The sequence below is a fragment of the Pseudopodoces humilis genome, chromosome 24, assembly GCF_049639895.1.
Source record: "Pseudopodoces humilis isolate 2021_Gansu_Grassland_sample_001 chromosome 24, ASM4963989v1, whole genome shotgun sequence".
Taxonomy (NCBI): domain Eukaryota; kingdom Metazoa; phylum Chordata; class Aves; order Passeriformes; family Paridae; genus Pseudopodoces; species Pseudopodoces humilis.
The window spans coordinates 3,315,985-3,338,784 of record NC_142223.1 but is presented as its reverse complement, the minus strand read 5'-3'; the positions used below and the strand labels follow the sequence as shown (position 1 = coordinate 3,338,784).

At 53.9% G+C, this 22,800-nt stretch overlaps 2 protein-coding genes across 2 annotated transcripts; both read right to left on the bottom strand.

The window, feature by feature from the left end:
* Positions 1–502: 502 nt before the first annotated feature.
* MRPS16 (mitochondrial ribosomal protein S16) lies at positions 503–1,237 on the bottom strand. The gene is made up of 3 exons (XM_005528401.3): positions 1,168–1,237; positions 825–1,085; positions 503–747 (listed from the first exon to the last, which is right to left on the bottom strand). The coding sequence occupies exons 1-3, from the start codon at positions 1,178–1,180 to the stop codon at positions 614–616; spliced, it is 408 nt and encodes a 135-aa protein (XP_005528458.1). The 5' UTR covers positions 1,181–1,237; the 3' UTR covers positions 503–613.
* A 7,768-nt stretch (positions 1,238–9,005) lies between these two features.
* TMEM51 (transmembrane protein 51) lies at positions 9,006–19,663 on the bottom strand. Its single transcript, XM_014257241.2, has 3 exons — positions 19,624–19,663; positions 11,277–11,715; positions 9,006–10,128 (listed from the first exon to the last, which is right to left on the bottom strand). Exons 2-3 carry the CDS (start codon positions 11,612–11,614, stop codon positions 9,717–9,719), a joined length of 750 nt encoding a protein of 249 aa, XP_014112716.2. The 5' UTR covers positions 11,615–11,715; positions 19,624–19,663; the 3' UTR covers positions 9,006–9,716.
* Positions 19,664–22,800: the final 3,137 nt, after the last annotated feature.

Below are 22,800 nucleotides of genomic sequence, written 5' to 3'. Positions count from 1 at the left end.
AAAAGCTTAGGGTGCATCTGAAGTAGGAGAGAGACTTTGATGGGTTTCTTGTCTCTTGGAGCAGGGTCAAATATGTGATTAAATAACAGGACTTGTAGTTCACTTCCTCAGCTCCTTTTCACATGAGACTGAAATATTTCTCTTTTGCTTTTAAATGAACAAATAGGCCCAGAACCTCTCTGAAGAAAGTAAACAGAAAACCAGCTGCACTTCCATTGGCATTTGTCTGTGCCAGGCCTCCCCTGAACCTCTGGACCGCTCTGTTACAGTAAATCCCAGCCAGGACTCAAAACACTTGACAAGGGGAGCAGGCCAAGGGCAGCTGGCAGAGGACATGCCACTACTGCAGGCAGAGCACCTGGAGCCTGTGGCATGCCTAGGAAGCGTTGCACATTCCTCTGGAACGGTCCTGCACTGCACTAGAGCACCAAAACCTCCTTCATCCACTAAATTTGGCAACAGTGAACTTTGATTGAGAAGACTCTGGAGAAAGCAGCAGATGGACGGTGTAGAGGTAACATTTTAATGGGGTCAGATGCACTGACAGGGCAGGAGGAGTCCGCGGGCCGGTGCAGTCCCGGTGCAGTCCCGGCCGCCCGAGACCCTCCCGGTGTCAGGGCGCGGTGCCGGGCTCGGCCGAGCCGTCCGCAGGGGCAGCCTCGGGCTGCTGCTCGCGCTGTCGTCGCCGGCGCAGCCTCTCGGCGCCGGTCACCGTCATGGGGTGGAGCGGCAGGAACCCCGCCAGCCCTGCCCGGTGAGACGCGGTGAGAGCGGCAGCGAACCGGGCCCCCCCGTTCCCCGTCCCCGTGCCCGCCCAGGCTTACCCAGGAGCTTCTCGGCGGGCCGGGAGAGCTGCGCGCCGCAGCCCAGCCAGTACCGCAGCCGCTCCAGGTTGAGCCCCGCCACCTTCTCGCCGTGCGCGTTGGGCAGCGGGTCAAGGCAGCCGAGCTGCTCCAGGTACTTCCCGTCGCGGGCGCGCCTGCTGTTGGCCGCCACGATGCGGAAGAACGGCCGGTTGGTGCAGCCCCCGAGCGCGAAGCGGATGACGACGTGGCCGCCGCGGTAGCCCCTCAGGAGGCGGCTCCCTGTGGAGAAAGCGCGGGGTGGTCACGGCCCGGCCCGGCCCAGCCGAGCCGAGCCGGGCCGGGCCGAGCCCGCCGCACTCACCGAGCTGCACCATGGCGGCGGCACTGCCCGCGCGCGGCGCACAGAGATGACGTAACGGACAGGAAGTGCATAGCGGGGCCGCGCGGTGGCTGCCGGGAGTTTGAGTCTGAGGGGTTGGTGACGTCATTTGGGGCATCCCAATGTCGCCGGGGAGAGATGGGTGCGGGGGCACGGGCGCGGTCAGCTCCCAAAAAGGGAGGTTACAGCCACAAAGTGCCTGAAAATTCATAGGGAGGGTGTGCGTGTGTGTCAAATACTGAAACTGCAGTTTTTCATTTTTATATCTATTGACAGACAATGGTAGTTTATTTAAAAATTGACTTTAAAATAACCCCTCGTATCTGCTATAGCAAATACAGGACTTTAGAGTATAAGAAATCCCGAATATAGAATTTTAGGGCTTTCAAATGCAAATATAAGTTGAATGTGGCTTGAAGATGTCAGAAGAGGTGACGTATACGAGGAAGCAGAGATCTCCCCGCGTCTGGGTGTTTCTGTCGCTGGAACGAGCCCGAACACGGAGATTTGGGGATTTTGAGTCGCCGCCGCCGCCGCCTGCTGAGCGGCACGGGGAGCGCAGCCGCCTGCCGGAGAAACTGCGCATGCGCGTTGAGCTCAGTGAGTGACGTCACCTACCGGCGGAGAGCACGCATGTGCGCTGAGCTCAGTGAATGACATCACCTGCCGGCGGAGAGCACGCATGCGCGCTGAGCTCAGTGAATGACGTCACCTGCCGGCGGAGAGCACGCATGCGCGCTGAGCTCAGTGAATGACGTCACCTGCCGGCGGAGAGCACGCATGCGCGCTGAGCTCAGTGACTCGCTGATGGCACCTGGTGGTCAAAGGCGGTTCTACAGCTGGGCGTGGGTTTGGGGTTTGGGGGTTGGGATTTGGGGTTTGAGGTTTGGGGTTTGAGGTTTGGGGTTCAGGTGTGGGGTAGGGAAAAAGGGAGGGCTTTCTGTTAGGGTTTTGGGTTAGGATTAGGGTTTAGGGTTAAGGGTTAGTTTAAGGTTAGGGTTTGGGGATTTTAGTTGGGGATTATGTTTAGTGTTAGGGATTAGGGTTAGTGTTAGGTTTTAGGGTTAGGATTGTGGATTTGGGTTATGGTTGTGCTTAAGTTATGTTCTACAGTTTTGTATGACCCCGTGTTGGTCAGGAATTGCATAGCTTTGTGTATTCATTTTTATTCTGTAGCTGTATTGCATTTGAATGTCCTGCACGTGTGTAGAAAATGTGTCTTGCCCCTATGTACTTGCTTTTTAAAAAATGCATTATTTATATATTATTATTTTATTTATATATTATTTATTTTTTATTTATGTGTATTTAAAGTGATTGGGTTTTTGAGAGATTGAAATGGTATAGGGTCATGTTATTTGTTCTGTCACCTGTATTTCATTCTAAAGCCCTGTACTTGCACAGACTTTTGTCCAAGGGTGTTTTGCATTTTGTAGAGTTGTCCTTGGTTTTGTATCAATCTGCATTTAAACCGATATAAAACTGTGTTTTCTCAAATGACTAAGCTGTACAGAAATATATTTGAGGACGTATAACTGAAAAGAAGGTGATTACTGCAGTTGTAATAAAGATTTGCTTCTTCCCTCTTTGGCTCCCATCTTTCTTTGATGTTATTTGCTCTTTTTTGTTTGTTGTGTGTTGTCTTTGTGAGGGTCTCTCCCTGTCCCTCTGCCTCTCTCTCACCCCCTTTCCCCTCTTTGTGCTTCTCTGTCTCTCTCCCTCTCTCTTGCCCAACTTTGTCCCCTTGTCCTGTCTTGTCTTCACCTCTCTCCCCTCTTTCCCTCTCTTTCCTCTTTGCTTTGCCTCTTTTACTTTCTCTTGTCTTTTGTTTCTTCTTGTCTCACTTTTTTTCTCTTTGTCTCTCTTTCCTCTCTTCATCTCATCCCTTCCATCCTGCACCTCTTTCAGGTGCACACACAAAAACCCAGAAGCTTTCCCCCAGCTGCAGCTGTCCCTGGGCAGAGTTTGGCCATCCCAGCAGTGGGAGGCTCAGAGAATCCCTGAACCCCTGGCCTGGGCAGGACCTTGAGGTTCATCCACTTCCAAGCCCTCCCTGCCATGGGCAGGGACATCTTCCCCTGTCCCAGCTGGCTCCAAACCCCCTCCAACCTGGCCTTGGGCACTTCCAGGGGTTTTCCTTCCACAGCTTCCCTGGGCAGTCGGTGCCAGCTTGCCCTGCTTGTTGTTAATGCCTGTTTAGTGCATTTTTTGTAGTCCTTTCCTTCCCCTCACATGGTTCTCTCTGTGACAAGAGCAGCCAGGCAGCTGCACTAAAATTTGATGGGTTTTGATGTCTCTTGGCATTAAATTATAACATAACATTTAAAATGTGTTCCATTTTCTAGGACTCCAAAAAGGCTTCTGACTTCAGACAAGTAACAGTGACATTCCTAAAAACTACATTAAGTCAAACAAGAAGAGTTGTTAATTAGAAGGTAGGATAAGTAGAAGCTTTAAATTGACAGTAAATGCATTGTTATGGCTAAAATTAGAGATTACCTGCACCTTTAAAGCCTTTGAATTTGCTTTCCTGTTGTTAATGAAAGTAATTATTTCTTGCATTCTGGAAATCTTCCTCCCAGGGGTGTGATGCATGAGAAGAAGAGGCACAAGAAGCAAAAGAATGTTCTAACATCACAAATGTGGACAAATTGCTGTTCAGAGGAAGGAGGAAGTAGAAAATAAATTAAAACAGCTGAAGGTGCAATTAGCAGCTTGACTATCTACTACATTACCTTATATGAAAAACTGTGGAGATGTGGAAAATAGATCCTTGCCAAAGTTCTGTTCTTTACAAAATTTGCTACACTGAGACTTAGAAACAATACATGAGGTGAGTTTCTGCTGTGTAACAGTTTTTAAACAATTGAAACTGGCAATTCAGTAGCTTTCAATGTCGTATTTATGACAAGTTTCATTTCAAAGAGCAACAAGTATTTTATTTTCTGAAATAGGGGATGCTATCAGAACAAATTACAGGTGCTTCACAAGAATTTTTGGGGTGATTTAAAAAAAAAAGCAAACAAGATTAAAGGTGGCCTCTACCCACAGCATTTTTGCCACTCCCTAAATAAATACAAATAGTTGCCCTAAATAAATGAGAACAGTTCCCTGCTTTTCACTTGTTTAGAAGGTGAGTGGTGAGGTTCCCTGCCAGGATTTGATGTCAGAGAGGCCAAGACAGACTTGGAGCATGGAATCATTGACATTGAAGGGACTTTTGGAGATCCTCCAGTCCAATCCCCTGCTGAAACCTGAGCAGACTGGTCAGGACCCTGCCCAGTAATGTTGTGAATCTCTCCAAGGATCAACAGTCCACCACCACTGTGGACAACTTTTTCCAGTGTTTGACCATCCTCATGGTAGGAAAAGTTTTTTCTTATTTCTGTGAGCATTTTTTTGTATTTTAATTTGTGCCTGTTGCCTCTTCTTTCACTGGCTACCACCCAGAACAGTCTGAGCCTGTAAAGTTTTACTCCCTCCCATCAGGTATTTGTGCACACCGGTTAATTAAGGTTTCACCTCTTCCCAAGGCTAAACCATCTCAGCTCTTCAGCCTGAGCATGTCAGATGCTCCAGTCCCTCAATCACCTTGCTGGCATTTCCCTGTATTTCACCTTCTCTCTGAGTGAGATAAGTCTGAGTCCTGGCTCAGTTTACCCAAAATTCAGAATGTTCTTTCACTGCAGGACTGAGGTAATTTCTCATGACTCTCAAAGTTGGGAATGCCAGGTGCCACTCTGAGCACATCAAAGGAAGATGAAAATATCCATCCACTGCTGCAGGCACCACACTTCAAACCCTGCTGGGCACAGCTTGGTTTCACACTGCTTTCCTCACTGTGGTCTCAAAGAGCAGTGATGCCACATATGACACCAGCTCTTGCTGGAGTGTTTTTAATGTCTTTGTCTAGACTAAAAATAAAAAATCCTTTCACTCCTGGGACAGTCTGGCATTTCCTAGTGCCCACCTGAGTTCAGCAGTGTTTATTCTGTTTCAGGGCACCTCCTGCCCATCTGTACCAGTATGAACTGCAGTGTGGGAAAAAAGGCCGAGCTCTCTTTACAGGAGATTTTTTGGGGTCAGAGATGCAAGATACATACCTTTATCTGTAATGCATAACTCTGACACCCAAGAAAGCACTGAGTTTCACATAGCACCATGGAGACAACTGTTAGAGTTAAGTAGAAAAGACTGAAATTTAAGTGTGTGAATTAGAAGGTTGCTTGAGTCACTGGGTGAATAGGTTGAAGTTTAGAGTTTAAGGTAGTTTAGAGAATAGGAGACAAGAGGTGGCACCGGCCGTGCTCCTGCCCCGGGCACTCGCAGGTCGCCTTGGCAGAGGCAGATGGGGCTTGTGGCCGGGGGCTCTGAGGGTCCCCCTGCCCAGGGAGCCGGGGGGAAGCTGCCACTGCAGCGAGGGCAGGCCCAGAGGAGATGAAGAAGTCCAGGCTTTGGGCTCTGCACCCACCTGGAGCTGCCTGCTCCACCCTATGTGATGCTTCAAGGGGGGACAGGACATCTATGGTGAGAAAACACCATGTTATCTGCAGGATTGTAGGAAAGATTTTAGCCCTGGATTCACACCCACTGTGTTGTACAAAACCCAGGCACAGATCTCAGCAGAAGCACAGTTTTAGTCCTTTCCCATTTCCCTTGTCCGGAGATCAGATTTCAATCGGGGCATCCAGACTCTGCAGAAACAGAGTTATTGGTGTTTTCTGCTTTTTGAGCTGTTCCCTCTCCATCTGACTGCCCCAATTCTGCACATCATTCACACGATCCAGCAGCCCTCCTTTCACAGCTCACACGAGGTCCTACCCCATCGTTTCTCCCAGACAAACCAAAGCCTCTCACTGTGCTCCTGTTTTCCCATCAGCTGTCAGAATGGGAATTAGGGCACAGCCTGCTGTTCTCCTGATGAGCAGAGCCTTCCAGGACAGTGGGGACAAGCCACCAGCAAGGTCTCAGTTCCAAGGGCTGCATTAAACACCTGCCAGCACGGGTGGGACCTGGGTGTGGGTCCTTCAACACCCGGCTGTTAACGGAGCCCCAGCCCCCAGTGCAGGCTCCCTGCTAATCCAGGGATTGTTCAGCACCTTCCCTTCTCCCAGGGCACATCCCAACCCTGCTGCTTTTGCTCATGTGGAGCTGGGATTGCCCAAAAACCTTCCAGTGTCCCTGGTGGGTGCTGCTCCTCTGTACAACGTGTTCCCCCAAGACTCCAGAGGAGCGATCCCGACCCTTGGCAGACACTTCACAGCCGAGGTGCTTCCCTCCCTGCGGGCAGCTTCAAATCTGCCCTCCAAAGGAGCATCACAGAGCCTGGAGTGAGGAAAAGGCACCCCATGGACAGGCTCGATTGTGTGTGCATCCTGCCTTTGGGAATTCTCACTGCTCCAGCACCAGCTAGCTTCACCTAGGCAGCATCTTGGATTCTTCATAAGCCAAAATGACAAAAAATAATATTGGAACTTTTCAATTGCTCTAGGTTTGATCTAAACCCCAACTTTACTCTTAGTAAGTTGATTGGGAGGAAACATGAAATGCAAATTGAGAGAAAGGACTTTTTCAGATCTACCTTTGCTAATGCATCTCTGTCCCGTGCTTTTCCTTTTCCCTACCGAACTGCCCGAGTTTCTTCAGCAGAGGGAGCTCCAGCTTTTCGTTTGCCCCCCATCGCCCTTCCGAGGATTGCTCAAAGGAGCTGGGAGCGAGTTCCTGCTTCTGGAGCAGCAGCACCCACCCACCCACCCACCTTCCCTGGGCATCCTTCCATGGGCCAGAGCATCCAACCCTTCCCTGGGCACCTTCCCTGGGCATCCTTCCATGGGCCAGAGCATCCAACCCTTCCCTGGGCACCTTCCCTGGGCATCCCCAGCCCTACCTGGGCAGCCCCATCCAGCACCAGCTCCAAGGATGCTCACACACACATAGAGTGTACACAACACACACAATGTACACAATGTACACACACATAGAGTGTACACAACACACACACAGTGTACACTGCCCACTGCTGCCTGCCTGGGTGAGTTTTTCCTGCCTGTTTTGTTTAGTTTTGGGGTTTTCCCCCTCATTTTTCCAAGCAACTGACAGCACAACACAGCTCTGCTGTTTCCACAGTGATCCCATCAGCTGGGGACACACGTGGGAATGTGTATCCCAAACCTCACAGGGGCCCTGCCACTTGCCAGGGCTGCCAAAGAATCTTTTTGCCCGCATTTTACTTATTTTTTATTTGATATCACGCAAACACCAACAGGTTTGCAACCTCAGGCAAGGGGATAAACATTGCTGTCAGGTGGATGCTGTCACCCCTCAGCATTTCTTCATCAACAGTCCTTGGTCAAAGGCTGACACACACCCTTTCACAGCAGAAAAACACCAGAGAAATCCCACACTTGCCACCAGCAAACCCCAGCTTGGCTTCCCAACTGCTGCAAGATTTCATCACGCTTCATTTCGAGGTGGAAGCAGCAGATTTGGCAAAGTAGAGCTTCTCTGCAAGCCTCTGCCAGTTTGAAGTCATTCACTTTAGACCTGTCACTCCCTGCCCTTGTCCAAAACAACAGAAATTAGGAGATGCAATAGGAAATAATAATTGACAAGAGAAACTGTTGGGTGGTTTTGGACTTTTCTCATGCCTTGTATCAACTACAGCACCAAGCCAGGCTCTGCTGAGCCACACCATGGACGTGGCTCAGTGGTGGACACGGCAGTGCCGGCTCAGGGTTGGACTCGATGGCTTGGAGATCTGTTCCAACCTACACAATTCCAGGATTACATCGACATCAGCATCACACTGGCAAAGCCACCTCCACACCCCACTCACACTGCCAGGGGAGCCCATGGCTGGGTGTGATGATGGACTTGGTGGCTTTGCTGGAAGCCCATGCAGGGCTGCCCATGGAGCACAAAGCTTGGGGAGGGCAAACCATGCAATGTACACGCACAGAGAGTGTACATAACACATACAATGTACACACACAGAGAGTGTACATAACACATACAATGTACACACACAGAGAGTGTACATAACACATACAATGTACACACACAGAGAGTGTACATAACACATACAATGTACACACACAGAGAGTGTACATAACACATACAATGTACACACACAGAGAGTGTACATAACACATGCAATGTACACACACACACAGTGTACATAACACACAGTGTACACACAGTGTACATAACACATACAGTGTACACACACACACACACACACACAGAGTGTACATAACACACACAGTGTACACACACACACACACACACACACACACAGAGTGTACACAACACACACACACACAGAGTGTACACAACACACAGTGTACACACACACAGTACACACACACACAGAGTGTACACAACACACACACACACAGTGTACTCAACACACAATGTACACACACACAGTACACACACACAGAGTGTACATAACACACACAATGTACACACAGTGTACACAACACACACACACACAGAGTGTACACACACACAGAGTGTACACACACACAATGCACACACACACACAGTACACACACACACACTGTACACAACACACACACACATTGTACACACACACACAGTGTACACTGCCTGCTGCTGCCTGCCTGGGTGAGTTTTTCCTGCTTGCTTTGTTTAGTTTTGGGTTTTTCCCCCTCATTTTTCCAGGCAACTGTCCTTGCAGCACAACACAGCTCTGCTGTGGCCACAGCGATCCCATCAGCTGGGGACACACGTGGGAATGTGTACCCCAAACCTCACAGAGGCACACACACACACACAGTGTACACAACACACTCACACACAATGTACAAAACATTTATTCAGACCAGTCTGCCTGCACAGGATGCCCAGCAGTGGTTTCACCCCTGCTGCACGCAGCTCCAACCCCCAGAGTCACCCACTTGCCTCGAATGGGGCACAAAACACAACAGGGAAAAAGCAGCAGAGGCAAGAAATCCATCCTCTCCCTGAGGAGCAGGAGGGCCCTTTCAGCTGCTTCCCACCAGCCAGCAGAGACCTTGGCAGGAGGCAGGGCTGGCTCTGGGCCACCAGCCCAGCCCAGTTGGGAGCCAGGGAAAGCCGTGGCGCTGCTCTGGCAACGCGCTTCCCCTTCCTCAGAAAGAAAAGGCACCCAAAAAAAGAAACATTTCACTTTTCCACTTGGAAAATCCTTCTGCAATGTCAGTTTGGTGGCTTGGAAAAGTCCTGCCGGAAGCGAGGGGGAGAGGAGATGAGAGGACGCGCTGGGTGGTCTCATATCAAACACCACAAGTGACACTTTTGGCACGTCCAGCCTTCATTTAATTCACAGCAGCAGAACTTGTGGTGCTCAGGTTTCTTTCCCCACAGTCTTTTGCAAAACCCAGTCCCAGGGAAAACGAGTCCCATCCTCGTGCCACAGCACATCCAGGGAGCCCTGGCTGCTCCTGCACCCACACACCAAGCCCCTCTTGGCATGGTGGGTTGTAGAAAACCCTCAACCAAGCAGCATCAGATTCCTCTTCCTTTTTCTAAGGCATCTGCTGGCTCACTGGAATTTTCTCCTGGATCTCCTCATACTTGGGTGGAGGGGTGAGGGGTTCTATCGTGATAGGGACACTGCTGTTGCCTTGTGCCAGGTTTAGCCTGATGTCCTTCAGGTGCAGCTTCTCTGACTTGATCCTGCGGACCTTGAGGGGTTTGAGGCGCTTGCTGAGGCGGGAGCCGTGCCGGCTGGGCGGCCTCTCCGCGCCGGGCTCCGCGCCCGCGGCTCCCGGGGCCTGGCTGCTCTCGTCCAGCCCTGCCAAGGACTCGTAGGAGGGCAGGGAGACGCTGAGCCTGTTGCTCCTGTCCGAGTCTCTGGGCTCAGAGTAGCCCGTGTTCATCACCTCCTCGTAGCTGGGCACGTAGTATTGGGAAGAGACGTCTTCATCCTCTTCTTGACTGGAGGGGAAAGAGTTAAATCTGGGTAGCACATCATTTCAGCTTCGTTGTGGGAAGGGTATGGAGAGGAATGAATAAAACCACCCCACCCCACCAGAAATAGTTTTTTGTCCTTTTATATTATAGATCAGTTTCCTTTTGCTTGACAGAATAAATCAAGACCCCACCTAAGTTCAGACACATTTTATTTCCTTGTGACTTATGGCCATATTTGATCATCACTTTCTCTGCCCACAGACCCTTTTCTATTGCCCAGCAATGATTTCTTCCCTCAAGAGAACATCAGTTTCCCTCCTCCACTCTCAAAAATCAGTCAAAATAAATTAGAAAAGGACATCACCCCTCTGTCATTCTGATGTCTTGTGGGTTGGGTACCTTGGGTTTTTCTGCAAAGAGATTCAACTCTACTCTATGCCATCATCTGTGCACAGGTATCTGCACACAGCACTTGCCATTTCTTGGGCATTCTGGAGTTACCTTTCTAATCAAACATGGAAAATCAGTTTTCTCTGAGGATCTGCAGACCCTGACAAGAGCCAGCAGAGCCATTGTCCCCTCCTGTCCCCTTGTCCCAGTGCTCCTCTCTCTGCACAGGGAGCTTTCCCTGTGCCTGTTTGTCCAGACCGTGCCTGCTGTGGCAGCAGCCTTTGCTCTGCTCCACAAAGCTCCCCGAGCAAACAGCAGAGCCCTGCAGACTTTCACCGGGTCTAAACTCCATGGCCAGTCCCCGAGGCTGTTTGGCACCTTGGCTGCACCCAGCGAGGCAGGGACAGCCCCTCTCCTGCCCCTCTGGCTGCTCTCCCGGCGTGGCAGGAGCCTCCTGCTCTCTGTGTCACCCAGGCCCGCTGTTCTCTCAGCTCTCTCCTGTGACAGCAGTGGCACCTCTGGCCACAGCTCTGTGTAGAGCCCACCTCGCACACCAACAGGGCTGACATGAACAGCACTTACATGAACACAGCTGGAGTCCTTCCTTTCCCATCTCCAAACCAGAGCCCGAAACCACGGCGCGCGCTTCCTTATTTCAGCACACGCTGCCTTCCCCTCCTTGCTCCAGATCTTCCCGAGCAACAACAACAACAACAACAACATCCCCTGGTGTCATCCCCACACCCAACCCCACTCCCTTCGTCCCCCGAACGCCTCCTCACCTGTCCTCCTGCTGCGAGGGCTCCGCAGACACCTGGCGCTGCACGTGGGCGATGGCGAGGTCCTCGCTCTGCCTCTTCTTGTCGCGCACGTTGAGGCAGAGGGAGAGCAGGAGCAGCAGCAGGCCTGCCCCCACCAGCACGTAGGCCACCGAGAAGGTCTTGCTCTTCAGGATGCCCCCGGAGCCGCGGTCGGGCTTGCTGCTGTTGCCGCCGGGTTTGTCGGGGGGGCCGAAGCCGGGCACGAGGTTCCACACGGCCATGATGATGCCGAGCACCAGCATGCCCAGGCCGATGGCCGTCAGCGCGTAGTGGGAGCCGTTGGCGCGGGACTGGGCCATGGCTGCTGGGGGGCCGCGCTGTCCCCGCGTCACCGCATGGCTCGGGGCGGGGGGGCCCTGCTGGCATGCGTGCGGCCCCTTCCCCGGCCGGGCGGCGAGATCTGGGGACACGGGGAGAGCTGCGGTGAGAGCACGGCAAACTGCACCAGTAAAATCCAATATATATTGCTCTGCAGCCACTGCCACGGCAATCCATCCAGCTGACACTGGAACCTCACGCTGCCCTGCCTGGGGATCTCCTGCATGCCAGGATAGAGCAGGGCACGTGGAGCCTTCCTGGCTGCCCTCATCCCCACCTTTTGCTACTTTCTCGGCTGTAATATCCACCACCTTTTGAAAACGAAGCACTGATGTTTGCCAAGGGCTTGGATTGCCTGTCCTTAAGAGTGTGATAGCTGACAGCTTCACGGCACCAAAAGAAGGCCATAAAAATCTATTTCGAGATCTGTTGTCAATGCAAACCAAGGTGGAAGTGCTCAGAAACACATCTCTAGCTGAGCAGCTTCTCTCCCCCTGTTTGGGAGGGAGCAGGGCTCCTCACGGCGCTGGCTGCCTGCCCTGGAACACCCGGAGAACAGAAACCAAAAGTGCCTCTGTCCCAGCCAGCTCAACCCTGTGGCTTCCCCAGCTGCTCCTGCAAGGGCTGCCGGGATGGGAACCCTTGGATGGGCCCTGGCTCACTTCAGGCCAGCTCTCGCCCTCCCTGGAGCAACACACGCTGGTGTTGAGTGCCCCAGCTGCATCCCTTGGGATGTCTGAGCATGAACATTCCCCACCAGCCAGGCCAGGGGTGGGAACTCCTCCTCTGAATGTTTTCCCAGTCGCCAGGACCAAATGTGCTCCGTTCCCAAAAATAAACACACAGAGCCACATCTCCTGTCCACTCGCCTCCCTGGCCTCGGGTCCCGTGACCCCCGGGTGGGCAGCTTGCATCCTCACAGCAGAACTGCCCCATCTCCGCCCCACTGAGCCTTGCAGATTTATGGATGTGCCATGTCAGGGATCTCTCCTTCCCCTCCTGCCTTCTTTATGCTGGGTTGGGCTCGAGGTGGCTCTGGTCTGTGCTGTCAGTGGTGCTGTACCCATACACCCTCCACACACCCTTCAGCTCAACCCTCCTGAGCACAAAAGCTCCATGTTTGCTTGTTTAGCTTGAGTGCACGCCCAGTTTGCAGGGTCAAGGGCCGGAATAAAACAGCACTCCCAGAAAACAGAGCGGCTGCAGCAGGAAAAGACACGCACGCAAGCCCGGATAGGAGGAATCTGCAGAGGAACTTCCCTGCTCACTGCCTCTGCTCCATCTTGGCTGTGGAGACTCCCAGAGGGGTGTCCCAGCCCTCTGGACACATCCCTGCCCCACATGGGTCTTGTCTCCCATGGTTTTCTGGGGCTCTGGGACACCCAGGAGCTGCCGATCCCAGTCTGATGGGAGCTGGCACAGGCAGGCAGAGGCAAGCCCGTCATCCCCTGCTCCAGCACGGGGCTGCTGCTCTGTGTGCTCCTGGGGGAAGGTCTGCTGAGCCCAGCTTTAATTCCATCCTAGTGAGCAGCTCTTGAGGCTGTGGAAAATGCATCCAAGATGTCCTCACCAGCATTCCCAGAGCCATCCTCCCACCCAAGCGCTTCCTGAGAATGGTGCTACCAGCACTGGCCTCTGCCCTCACAGGTTTTGCAAAGGTTTTGCTCTCCACTTGTGCCTGTGGGGTTTTTTCCTCACCTGATGATCCAGCTGAGCTCCCATCCTCGCCACAAACACATCAGCCAGCCAAGACTCGACTTGAGAACAGCTGTGATGGCCTCGGGGCAGGAAAATTGCACTGCACCCACGGTGGGCACAGAACACAGCTGGTCACTTCTACCCATGGTGTCTAAATCTCTATGCCTGCTCACAGCCTCTGTGGCTCCCCTCAGGCACCTCAGTCCTGGCAGTGGGCAGGATTTAAGCTCCCACGTCACCCCTGTGCCTGGAAGTTTTTCACGGATCCATTGCAGTGCTACCTATCAGCTCAGCAATCAGATTAAAGCAGACTTGCTATTCCAATCTATCTCTCCATTGAATTAGCTGCTCTCCTGGCTTTCCCAGAGCTGCTCCTATCGCTGCTCCAACAGTGCCCTGATGTCAGCATCCCGGGAAGGGAGCTGCTGCTGTCTCTGCCTCGGCTCCTGCACTCTCTGGATGCTCATCCCAGCATCACAGAATGGTTTGGGTGGAAAGGGACCTCAAAGCTCATCTCATCCCACCCCCTGCCATGGGCAGGGACAGCTTCCACTATCCCAGGTTGCTCCAAGCTCCATCCAACTTTTCCTTGAATACTTCTAGGGGTGGGGCAGCCACAGCTTCTCTGGGCACCCTGTGCCAGGGCCTCCCCACCCTCACAGGGAAGAATTTCTTCTTAAATATCCAGTCCAAATTACTCGGTTTTTTTTTTTTTTTTTTTTTAAACCATCTCCCCTTGTCCTTTCACAACAGGCCCTGTAAAAAGTTTGTCCCCACATCAGGTGGGCGAGTGATGCCCGAATGTTTCAGCCCCTGAGCCCCCTTCCCCTCTTCCTGCAGACCAGCCCCTTCTCCATCCCGTGCCCTGCCCTGGCAATGATTTACACCAGGATCTCCGAACCATTAAACTCCTCCGGCACGGCTGCAAAGCCCGGGGGGCACCCACACCTCCTCTGGCCTCCCCTGCTCCTGCCGGAGCGCTTGGGGATGCTCTCACATTTCCGAGCGTCAATTGGGCACGGCACGGTTCGGGATAAGCCCATTCTCAGCACCACATCGCCCGACGGCTTTGGCACGGGCGGGCAGCAGCAGGAGCGGCTTCCCCTCCCCGGGACCCTCCGGGGGTCAGCCCCGGATCCACATCCCGGGGTTCCCGGGGCTTCCAGGGCACCCGGCCCCGGATCCACATCCCGGGGCTCCCGGTGCTCCCGGTGCTCCAGGAGCTCCCGGGCCCGGATCCACATCCCGGTGTTCCCGGTGTTCCCGGTGTTCCCGGTGCTCCCGGGGCTCTCGGGGTTCCCGGCCCCGGATCCACATCCCGGGGCTCCCGGTGCTCCCAGCCCCGCCGGTCCCGGGGCTCCAGGTGCTCCCGGTGCTCCAGGAGCTCCCGGGCCCGGATCCACATCCCGGTGTTCCCGGTGTTCCCGGTGTTCCCGGTGTTCCCGGTGCTCCCGGTGTTCCCGGTGTTCCCGGTGCTCCCGGCCCCGCCGCTCCCGGGCTGACTCACCAGGAAGCCCGACACCCCCTGCTGCCCTCAGCAGCACCCACGCTCCTCTGCCCTCCACAACCTTTGGATTTTTCCCTGCCGTGACATCACCTTCCCACTCACGCTCCAGCAGCAGCACCTTTGGCACAGGATCACGAGAGATGGAACGGGTCAAACCCCGCTGCAGTCACCAGACACGGGATGAGCTCCAGGGCTTCTTCCCTCCCCAGGACAACCTCACAGAGCGACACAGCCCTTCGGAGCTGCCTCCAAAAACCGGGCTGTGACTCCATCACCAGTCATACAAGTAATTTTCTGGAAAATTCTGGGGGGAAATAAACCCGTTCTCCAACCATCCCAAGATTCCAGAGTCTCCTCTGTGTTAGATTACAAGGCTCTCCCTTCATCTTCGTGCTTCCACCCAGAGAACCTGCTCATTAACCCCCTTCCCTGCTAATTGCTGGCCAGGCACATCCTGGTCTCTGCAATGGCCACAACCTCGTGCTGAGCCCTTGTTACACAGGGGTTCAACCCACCAGGAACACAAAACTCCATCTGAGGGTCTAAAAAGCAACAGGTCAGGACTTGTGTGGTATTTTCATAGAGTCCCAGAATGTTTGGGTTTGGAAGGGATCTTAAAGACCATCTACTTCCAACTCCCTGCTGTGGTTTCTCTCTTTTTGTCCCTTCTTGCTGCCCCTGTTACCCCTGCCCCAGGAACAGGGATGTTTCTGGCCAGAGGCAGCCCAGGGGACATAGGGAATAGCCAGAGAAATCCAGTTGAGTTATGAAAAGAAGCACTGCTGCTGATTTAGCCAATTTCTGATCTTTTGGACAAATCCCAGCCCATTTTAGAGCATCTCAGCAGGGAACAGGAATCTGGAGGGACAACCCCACACAGAGTACCAGGGCTTTTCCACATTTTGCTAACACTTCCTGCCTAGAACACAAAAAACCACATCCACACCTCCACTGCCCCCAGCATTCCCTACAGACATTTAAGAGGTATTTCACCCTCTTTTTTTTTCCCTTAAATTTAATTTTTAACAGCCCCTCCTCAGCTGTACCTTGTAGACAGCGCTGGGGGAACAGCGATGTTTTCCTCAACCCTTGTCCAAGGCTCTCCTCCCTCTCCCACTCCAGAGGGAGCCCAGGGCCCCCAGCTCTGCCACTTCCTGCAAGGCAAGGGTGGCACAGGAAAGCTCATTCCTGGGCTCCCACTGCTGCAATCCACCCGTGGCCTCCAGAGCAGAACAGGGCTCACCAAACACCCCATTTCCACAAGGCACTCCCAAGCCAGATGCATCTGCCTCTGCTGTGTCCCTGGGGATCCTGGGCACAGTTGCCAAGGGTTCCTGAAGTGGCACGGATCACACAGGCCACGGTAGCCAAACTCCAGAGCTGTAATCATGACTGTGCAGCACCACCACCTTGGCCTTTGCCACTGAGATACGAGAAACTGCCTTCCAGCTCCAGACTCCTTCTCCCCATAATTCCATTATATCCACCCGAGCGGCGCCTGCTGCAGAGTGGCCATGGGCAGGGACAGGGAGTCCTTTCTCGTTTGTGTTTCAGGCAGCTGCCATTTGTTCCTGGGGACAATGCTGCCGTGGCCACCGAGGCCACGCTGGCACCGGCTCTCGGCAGGTCGGCGAGCCCTCGCTGTGTCCTGGTTGCTGTGTAAACACCGTCCTGTGCTTTTCCTGATCCAGCCTCTGGGACTGGCACTGGGACCAACTGCTGCCCTAATGCCTTCAGCCCCAGCTCTGCTAAACCAGGGAGGGGGGCTTGGGGTGATGCCCAGGATTTTTAGCTTTTATTATTTTTCATGTATTTGTAGCTTTGTAGATTGTTAATGCATGGCTGTAACTTCTAGTACCTTTCCTATCTTTCCTCTCTACATTTAGGAACAATAAGCTAACCCTAGAAACACTTTCCCAAAATACTGTTTAGTCTTATTCCAAGAAGAGAAATAACTACAAGGATGTCCTGTTTTCCAAACACAATCTGGACCAGACAAAACAAAAGTGGGGCAAAAAAAGCCTCTGGACTGCTTCCAGTGTGGCAGGACCCAGGAATTATTACCTAATCAACTAACCTTTTAATTGGAGAGTATATGATAAATATACTAATCAACTAACTTTATAAAAATTGTAGAGCTGCTCTACCATGTGTGATTTTTTTGCCATATTGTGTACCTGAAAGCTTTCAAGTAAAGGTTTGCTTCCATATCCACTCTAATGTTGTTGGGAAGATTTTTTTTTTTCCAGGCAACAGGGGTGCTCCCCTCTCTCCAGGGAGCTGAATTCCCTGTGTACCTAGGCCTGGGAAAGCATGCCTTCCTGGGAAAATCCCAGCACTTTGACTCCTTCTCCTTCCTGCTTTCCTTTGGGCACCACTTTGCAGCTCTGAGTTTGGAATTTATTTTTTAGAAAATTCTTATCTGCTGTTTCCGCTGAGATAAAGCCCTTCCTCCACTGCCTCCCCCTGGTTTTTGTTCTGGGACCTCTCCCCGTGCCAGATAACACCCAGATAACACAGCCTCCTCCAGAGCCTTCCAGCATGGGGAGGCATTATCCATCTGCCCTTTTGATGCCCTCCGAAGCGGAACCCAGCATTCCTGCTTCCTCCCAGCCCCTCTGGAGTGCTTTAAGCACCTCCTGTCGCACCACTGGAGCCCTGGATGATTATCCCCCCCGTCCTGCGAGCCACTAACCTGGCACCCCACCCTGCCATTGGCCTCGCCAGCACCTTCCTCATCCTCTGCCTGGGTTTCCAGCAACACCTTTTTCCCCAACACCGCATCACCTCTCCCCACGCTTTTCCAACAGCTTCTCCAACGAGCATGACCACAAGGAAAACCCACTGTGGTGGCCAAGGGGCCCCCAGGGCAGGAAGGGAGTGAGGGGTGGTGCTGGAGCCAGCCTGGGGACACGGCACAGGCCGGGCAGCCAAGCGCAGCCAGGCACAGAGCAGCCGTGTTCCGCAAGGTGCCCACAGGTATTTTGATATGGATGCAGGTTTGCTGTGGATTACGTTGCTCCAAGTCACCTGAGCTGCTCACACAGGATATTCAGCCTCTTCCACAGAGCCCTGACATCGGTTTCTGCCTGTGAAATACACCGGGAATGAGCAAAGCATGGAGCAGCAGACACATAGCTGGGCTGCTGGAGGGATCCCTCCTCCCAGGCTCCAGGTAGGAGAGCAGGCAGACAGCCCTGCTCAGCCCTGGCCCTCTGGCATCTCCTCCAGCAGCGCCACAGCGCCAGGCACCAACCCTCAGCTCTCTCCAGAGCCAAACATTCCTCCTTCCCCAGGCACTTCCCTTCCCAAGGGTTTTCCAACCCGTGTAATTACACAGCTAAAATCAAAGGTGTTTCACATACTTCCGAGTCACCTGAGTCCAGGGCTGGGCTCACCAGCCCCACACCCACGTTCTTCACCGACATCTGGGAGGTTTCCCTTTTTGGCTCTCATGGCAGGACATCCAGGGCTGTGGACAGCTGCAGGATGCTTGGATTTGTTGTAGAGGGATGTGCTGCGGCAGCATCCCATCTGGCAGTGACCTAGGTCTGCTCCAAAGAGGATTTAAGGAGCTGGAAAGCCAGGACCAAACCTCCTGGTGCAGCTTCACCTCAGCAGGCTCCATCCAGCACACAGAGCCAAGGGCAGCCCATCCCACACGCTCATGGAACCGCTGGTTTCTGCTCACACATCCACACTTCCCAACAAACCCAGCTATGCTGTGCTCAGCAAAGCTCGTCCCCACCAGTCACCTCCAAAAATCAAACACCAACAGCAGAGAACCAGTCTGGGACGCGCCTGGGAGACACCCGAGGGTTTGCTGAGCCCCTCAAAGCTCCAGGCCACTCATCCTCCGGAGGGAATGTCACGATAGGAGGGGCCGAACCCCCAGGGACCGGTGCCTGGTGGTCACCTGCAGGTGTCCTTCTCCTTGGCTTTGTTTGCTTTCCTTCCCTACAGCTCACACAGCGCTCCTGCACCTTCCCGGGGAGGGACGTGGCCAGCCTGGCGATCCGTGTCCCTCCTGCCGGTGCCCCCCGTGGCCCTGGCCTTGGCCTGGGGGGTGACCTGGTCCCCTCCTTCCCCAGTGCCACCTGCTGCTTCCCGAAACCACAGCCACCCTCAGCACGGCCACTGGGCCTGCCAGGGCTGACCAGCTGCCCCAAGCCCATGTGTCCCCAAGGGGTGTCCCCAAGGGTGTCCCCAAGGGGTGACCCTAATGGGTGTCCCCAAGGGGTGTCCCCAGGGGGTGTCCCCAAGGGGTGACCTCAAGGGGTGTCCCTAAGGGGTGTCCCCAAGGGGTGTCCCTAAATGGTGTCCCCAAGGGGTGTCCCCAATTGGTGTCCCCAAGGGGTGTCCCCAGGGGGTATCCCCAAGGGGTCTTGCCAAGGGGTGACCCTAATGGGTGTCCCCAAATGGTGTCCCCAAGGGGTGTCCCCAAGGCACCGCCGCTCCCCAAACGCCACCGCTCCAAGTCTCTAATGCGCGTCCCCGCTTTGGGGCTGCTCGCTCCTGCTTTGAGGGGTGTTTCCCTCCGCTTTGCAGGTGTTTCCCCGAGCTTTGGAAGTGTTTCCCCGAGCTTTGGAAGTGTTTCCCCGAGCTTTGGAAGTGATTCCAGCTCAGCCCGAGCCGGACCCGGCTCCGTCTCCCCTCCGGTGCCGCTCCCGGTGCCGCTCCCGGCGGGACTGAGCCCAGCCCGCCCCGCTCCCGTTTCTCGGAGCTCCGAAGGGTCTCAGAACAGGGGGTCCCGTCCCCTCCCGGCTTTCCCCCGACCCCACGTACCTCCGGCGGCGGCTGCGGCGGGGCCTGCGGGGCCGCTCCGCCCTCCCCGGCCCGGCCCTCCCGGGGCGGCGCTTCCCGGCCCGGCCCCGCCGCTCCCCGGCCCCGGGCACCGCCATCCGCTCCGGGAACCGCCACGGCCGGAACTGAGACCTCCAAAAACAGCGGGGAGACTCCCCACAAACCTCTAGGGAGCCCCCCAAAACCAGGTGTGGGGATGCCGATCGGGTCTCCCCCCCGGAGCAGCTGCAGCCCCTGCTCGATGCATCACAGCTCCCATCTCTGCTTTCACAGAATCCCGGAATGATTTGGGTTGGAAAGGACCTTAAAGCCCATCCCCTTCCACCTTGCCACGGGCAGGGACACCTTCCACCATCCCAGGTTGTTCCAAACCCCATCCAGCCTGGCCTTGGATACTTTTGGGGATGGGGCAGCCACAGCTGCTCTGGGCACCCTGTGCCAGGACCTCCCCACCCTTGCATGGAAAAATCTATTCCCAACCCCTAATGAAAGTTTTAGTTTTTATTCTACCGTTTAAAACCCATCTTGCAATGGAGCTGCTTTGTAAAACTGTCGTGTAGCAATGAGCAGAGCGTTTCCTCAATCACTTCCAAGCTTTGTTTGCAGAAGCCTCATTTTGAGGAACTCCAATCACTCAGGCTCATCACTGCATTCAACAGAGCAAAGCCAAGCTTGCACTCACAGGGAGCCTGGAAAGCGCTTTCTATCAGTCTGCTGCCCTTTATAATAAACATTTCCAGTTAACCACTCGTGTGCTGGGAAGAGCCATTTCAGGCATGGCCCCCACCATGGCTCCTGGCCACGTGCCTTGGCCTCATAGCCAGACATTCCCATGGTTTCCAGACTGAGCCACGGGGAGCAAAGCTGGGCTCTGGCAAACTTCAGTGCAAATAACGCCGTGTCCAGTGTCCCCTCTCCTTGGCTGCCATCCCAGCAACAACGAGGATGTGTTTTTCCAGGCTCTTCTCACACCCAGCTGTAATAATAAACACCACCAAGGACTCAAATCCTGCTAGAGATGATACTCAGGGTGGGTTTTTCCTGATCCAAGCAAAAAAATGGCATCACTATGCTGCTGGACCAGCCACTGCAGTTTTTCCTGTCCCTTGAACCCTGCGAGGCCTTCTGAAGGCAAAAGCCAACGTGAACGAAATGAAACTTGGAAACCTGTCACATCACCTGTCGTGACTCAGCTCCACAGCCCTGCCTTGGGGCCACTGGTGTTCAGGATGCTTGGGAAATTCCCTCTGCTTCCCTGCATCTCTCCTTACGAGCACAATCCCGCATGGAGCTGACGGTATTTTCCACTGACTCACCTGCCCCAGTGCACGGCAGTGATGCCTCCCCCCCTCTAATCAAAGGGCAATTCCGAGAGCTGTGCTATAAAAAGAAATAATTATTAAACATAACTGCATATTTATTTTCTTTCCCCTTGGATGGATTGTTTTGCATTTTCCGCCTTGGCCACCGGTTCAGGCAAATTCACCCCACTTCAGGCGTGTTTCCTCCTCTCCTTCTCCTCCTTCCTGTGTCAAACACAAACCCGACATCCCAGGCAGCTCTGGCACTCAGGAGACACAACAGGGAATTGTTTTCTCTGTAAGAAAGTGGGGGGAACACGGACTTGACACAGCCACTGTCACCGATCCGGCGCAGGGAGAGCTCCGTGCCCCAGCCAGGTCACTGCCCTGCAGGGGCCCTGGAGACCGTGAGCACAGAGGGGACATTCATAACGTGGTTCCTCAGATTCCCACTCCACAAAGCTGAATATTGGCCAGGAATGGGCTTTTCAGTGGCAGTGGAGCAGGATCAAGGAAGGGGGGCTTGCCTTCACCCCTTGGATGGCTGCTAAAGCACCTGCCTCTCCCTGAAGCACATTCTCTGAGGGATAATGCATTCACATCCATCCCTTGGGCTCATTTCCCTTTCCAGCTCTGCAGCCATCCCAATGTGGGGATTTATCTCTGGCAGCTCGAAACCTCCCCCTGCAAACACTCCCTGCCCAGTCCCAGGGTGATTATCCAGCCAGGTATGCAGGGTACAGGGCACAGGAATGCCAAGGTGGAAACTGGAGCCCCACCAGAGCCACCAGCAGGCAACAAAAGGGCCTTTCAGAGGGGCATCTGATGCCCTGCTACGTGCAGAGGTGCCAGGGGCTCACGTTATCCTGCCTTAGAAATTGCTCACTGGCACATTTCCCTGCTTTTTTCCTGCTCAAAGGTGCTCATATGCTAAAGCACGTATGCTAAAATCACCACCAGAGGCCTGGACATGTTCCTGGATTCCTCCAAAACTTCCCAAAAGTGAGCCAAAGCACTGCTCCAAGTGATTCCTGGATACCCACAGCTGGATGGCTCATCCTGAAAGAGGTAAAGGCTGTCCCTGGGAGTCAGGTCAGCAGAGACACCAGACTGCACATTTACATGTAATATTATTATATTATAAAGCCATGGAGTGATAGGGCAAGGTGAAATGGGGTCAAACTGGCAGAGTGTAGATCTAGATTAGATATGAGGAAGAAATTCTTCCCTGTGAGGGTGGTGAGGCCCTGGCAAAGGTTGCTCAGAGAAGCTGTGGCTGCCCCATCCTTAGAAATGTTCAAGGCCAGGCTGGATGGGGTTTAGAGCAAGCTGGGGTAGTGGAGGTGTCCCTGCCCATGGCAGGCTGGGATGAGATGGTATCTAAGGTCTCCTCCTATCCAAACTATTCTGTAATTTGATGATTAATAGAGTTAACAGCTAATTAACACCAGAAATATAATATAGATATAAATGCAATGTATAATGGAACATGGCAGGGCCCCAGCTTTGCCCCCAGGATGAAAGCCCATCCCAGCTCCATGATGGGTTCCCTCAGATCCCATTCCCAGCCCACACACACTGGTCTATACTTTTCTCTCTCTTCCTCATGCCTTCCCTTCTGCACCCCAATTTAGAGTCCCTGCCGGGCTGCAGGCTGGGAACCTGCCAGGCAGGTGGGAAAAAAGAGGAAAACCAACCACTTGGGAGGCATTTCCACACGCTCCTGGTGGGAGGGTGCGACCTGCCAGCATCTCCTGGCGGGGTGAGGATCCGGTGTCCCCGGGGCTGCCGGGACCTGGCGGTTCCGGTCCAACCAGTCCAACCACCGTGCCAGGTCACCGTCTGCCGCTTCAAGCAC

What these genes read in the sequence shown, in the direction of transcription:
- TMEM51 (XM_014257241.2), bottom strand. Translation starts at nt 11,614, where the DNA reads ATGGCCCAGTCCCGCGCCAACGGCTCCCACTACGCGCTGACGGCCATC. An exon ending in CCCTCGCAGCAGGAGGACAG is followed by an intron (nt 10,129 to 11,276) that starts GTGAGGAGGCGT and finishes TTTCCCCTCCAG; the next exon opens with TCAAGAAGAGGATGAAGACG.
- MRPS16 (XM_005528401.3), bottom strand. An exon ending in GCCCGCCGAGAAGCTCCTGG is followed by an intron (nt 748 to 824) that starts GTAAGCCTGGGC and finishes CTCACCGGGCAG; the next exon opens with GGCTGGCGGGGTTCCTGCCG.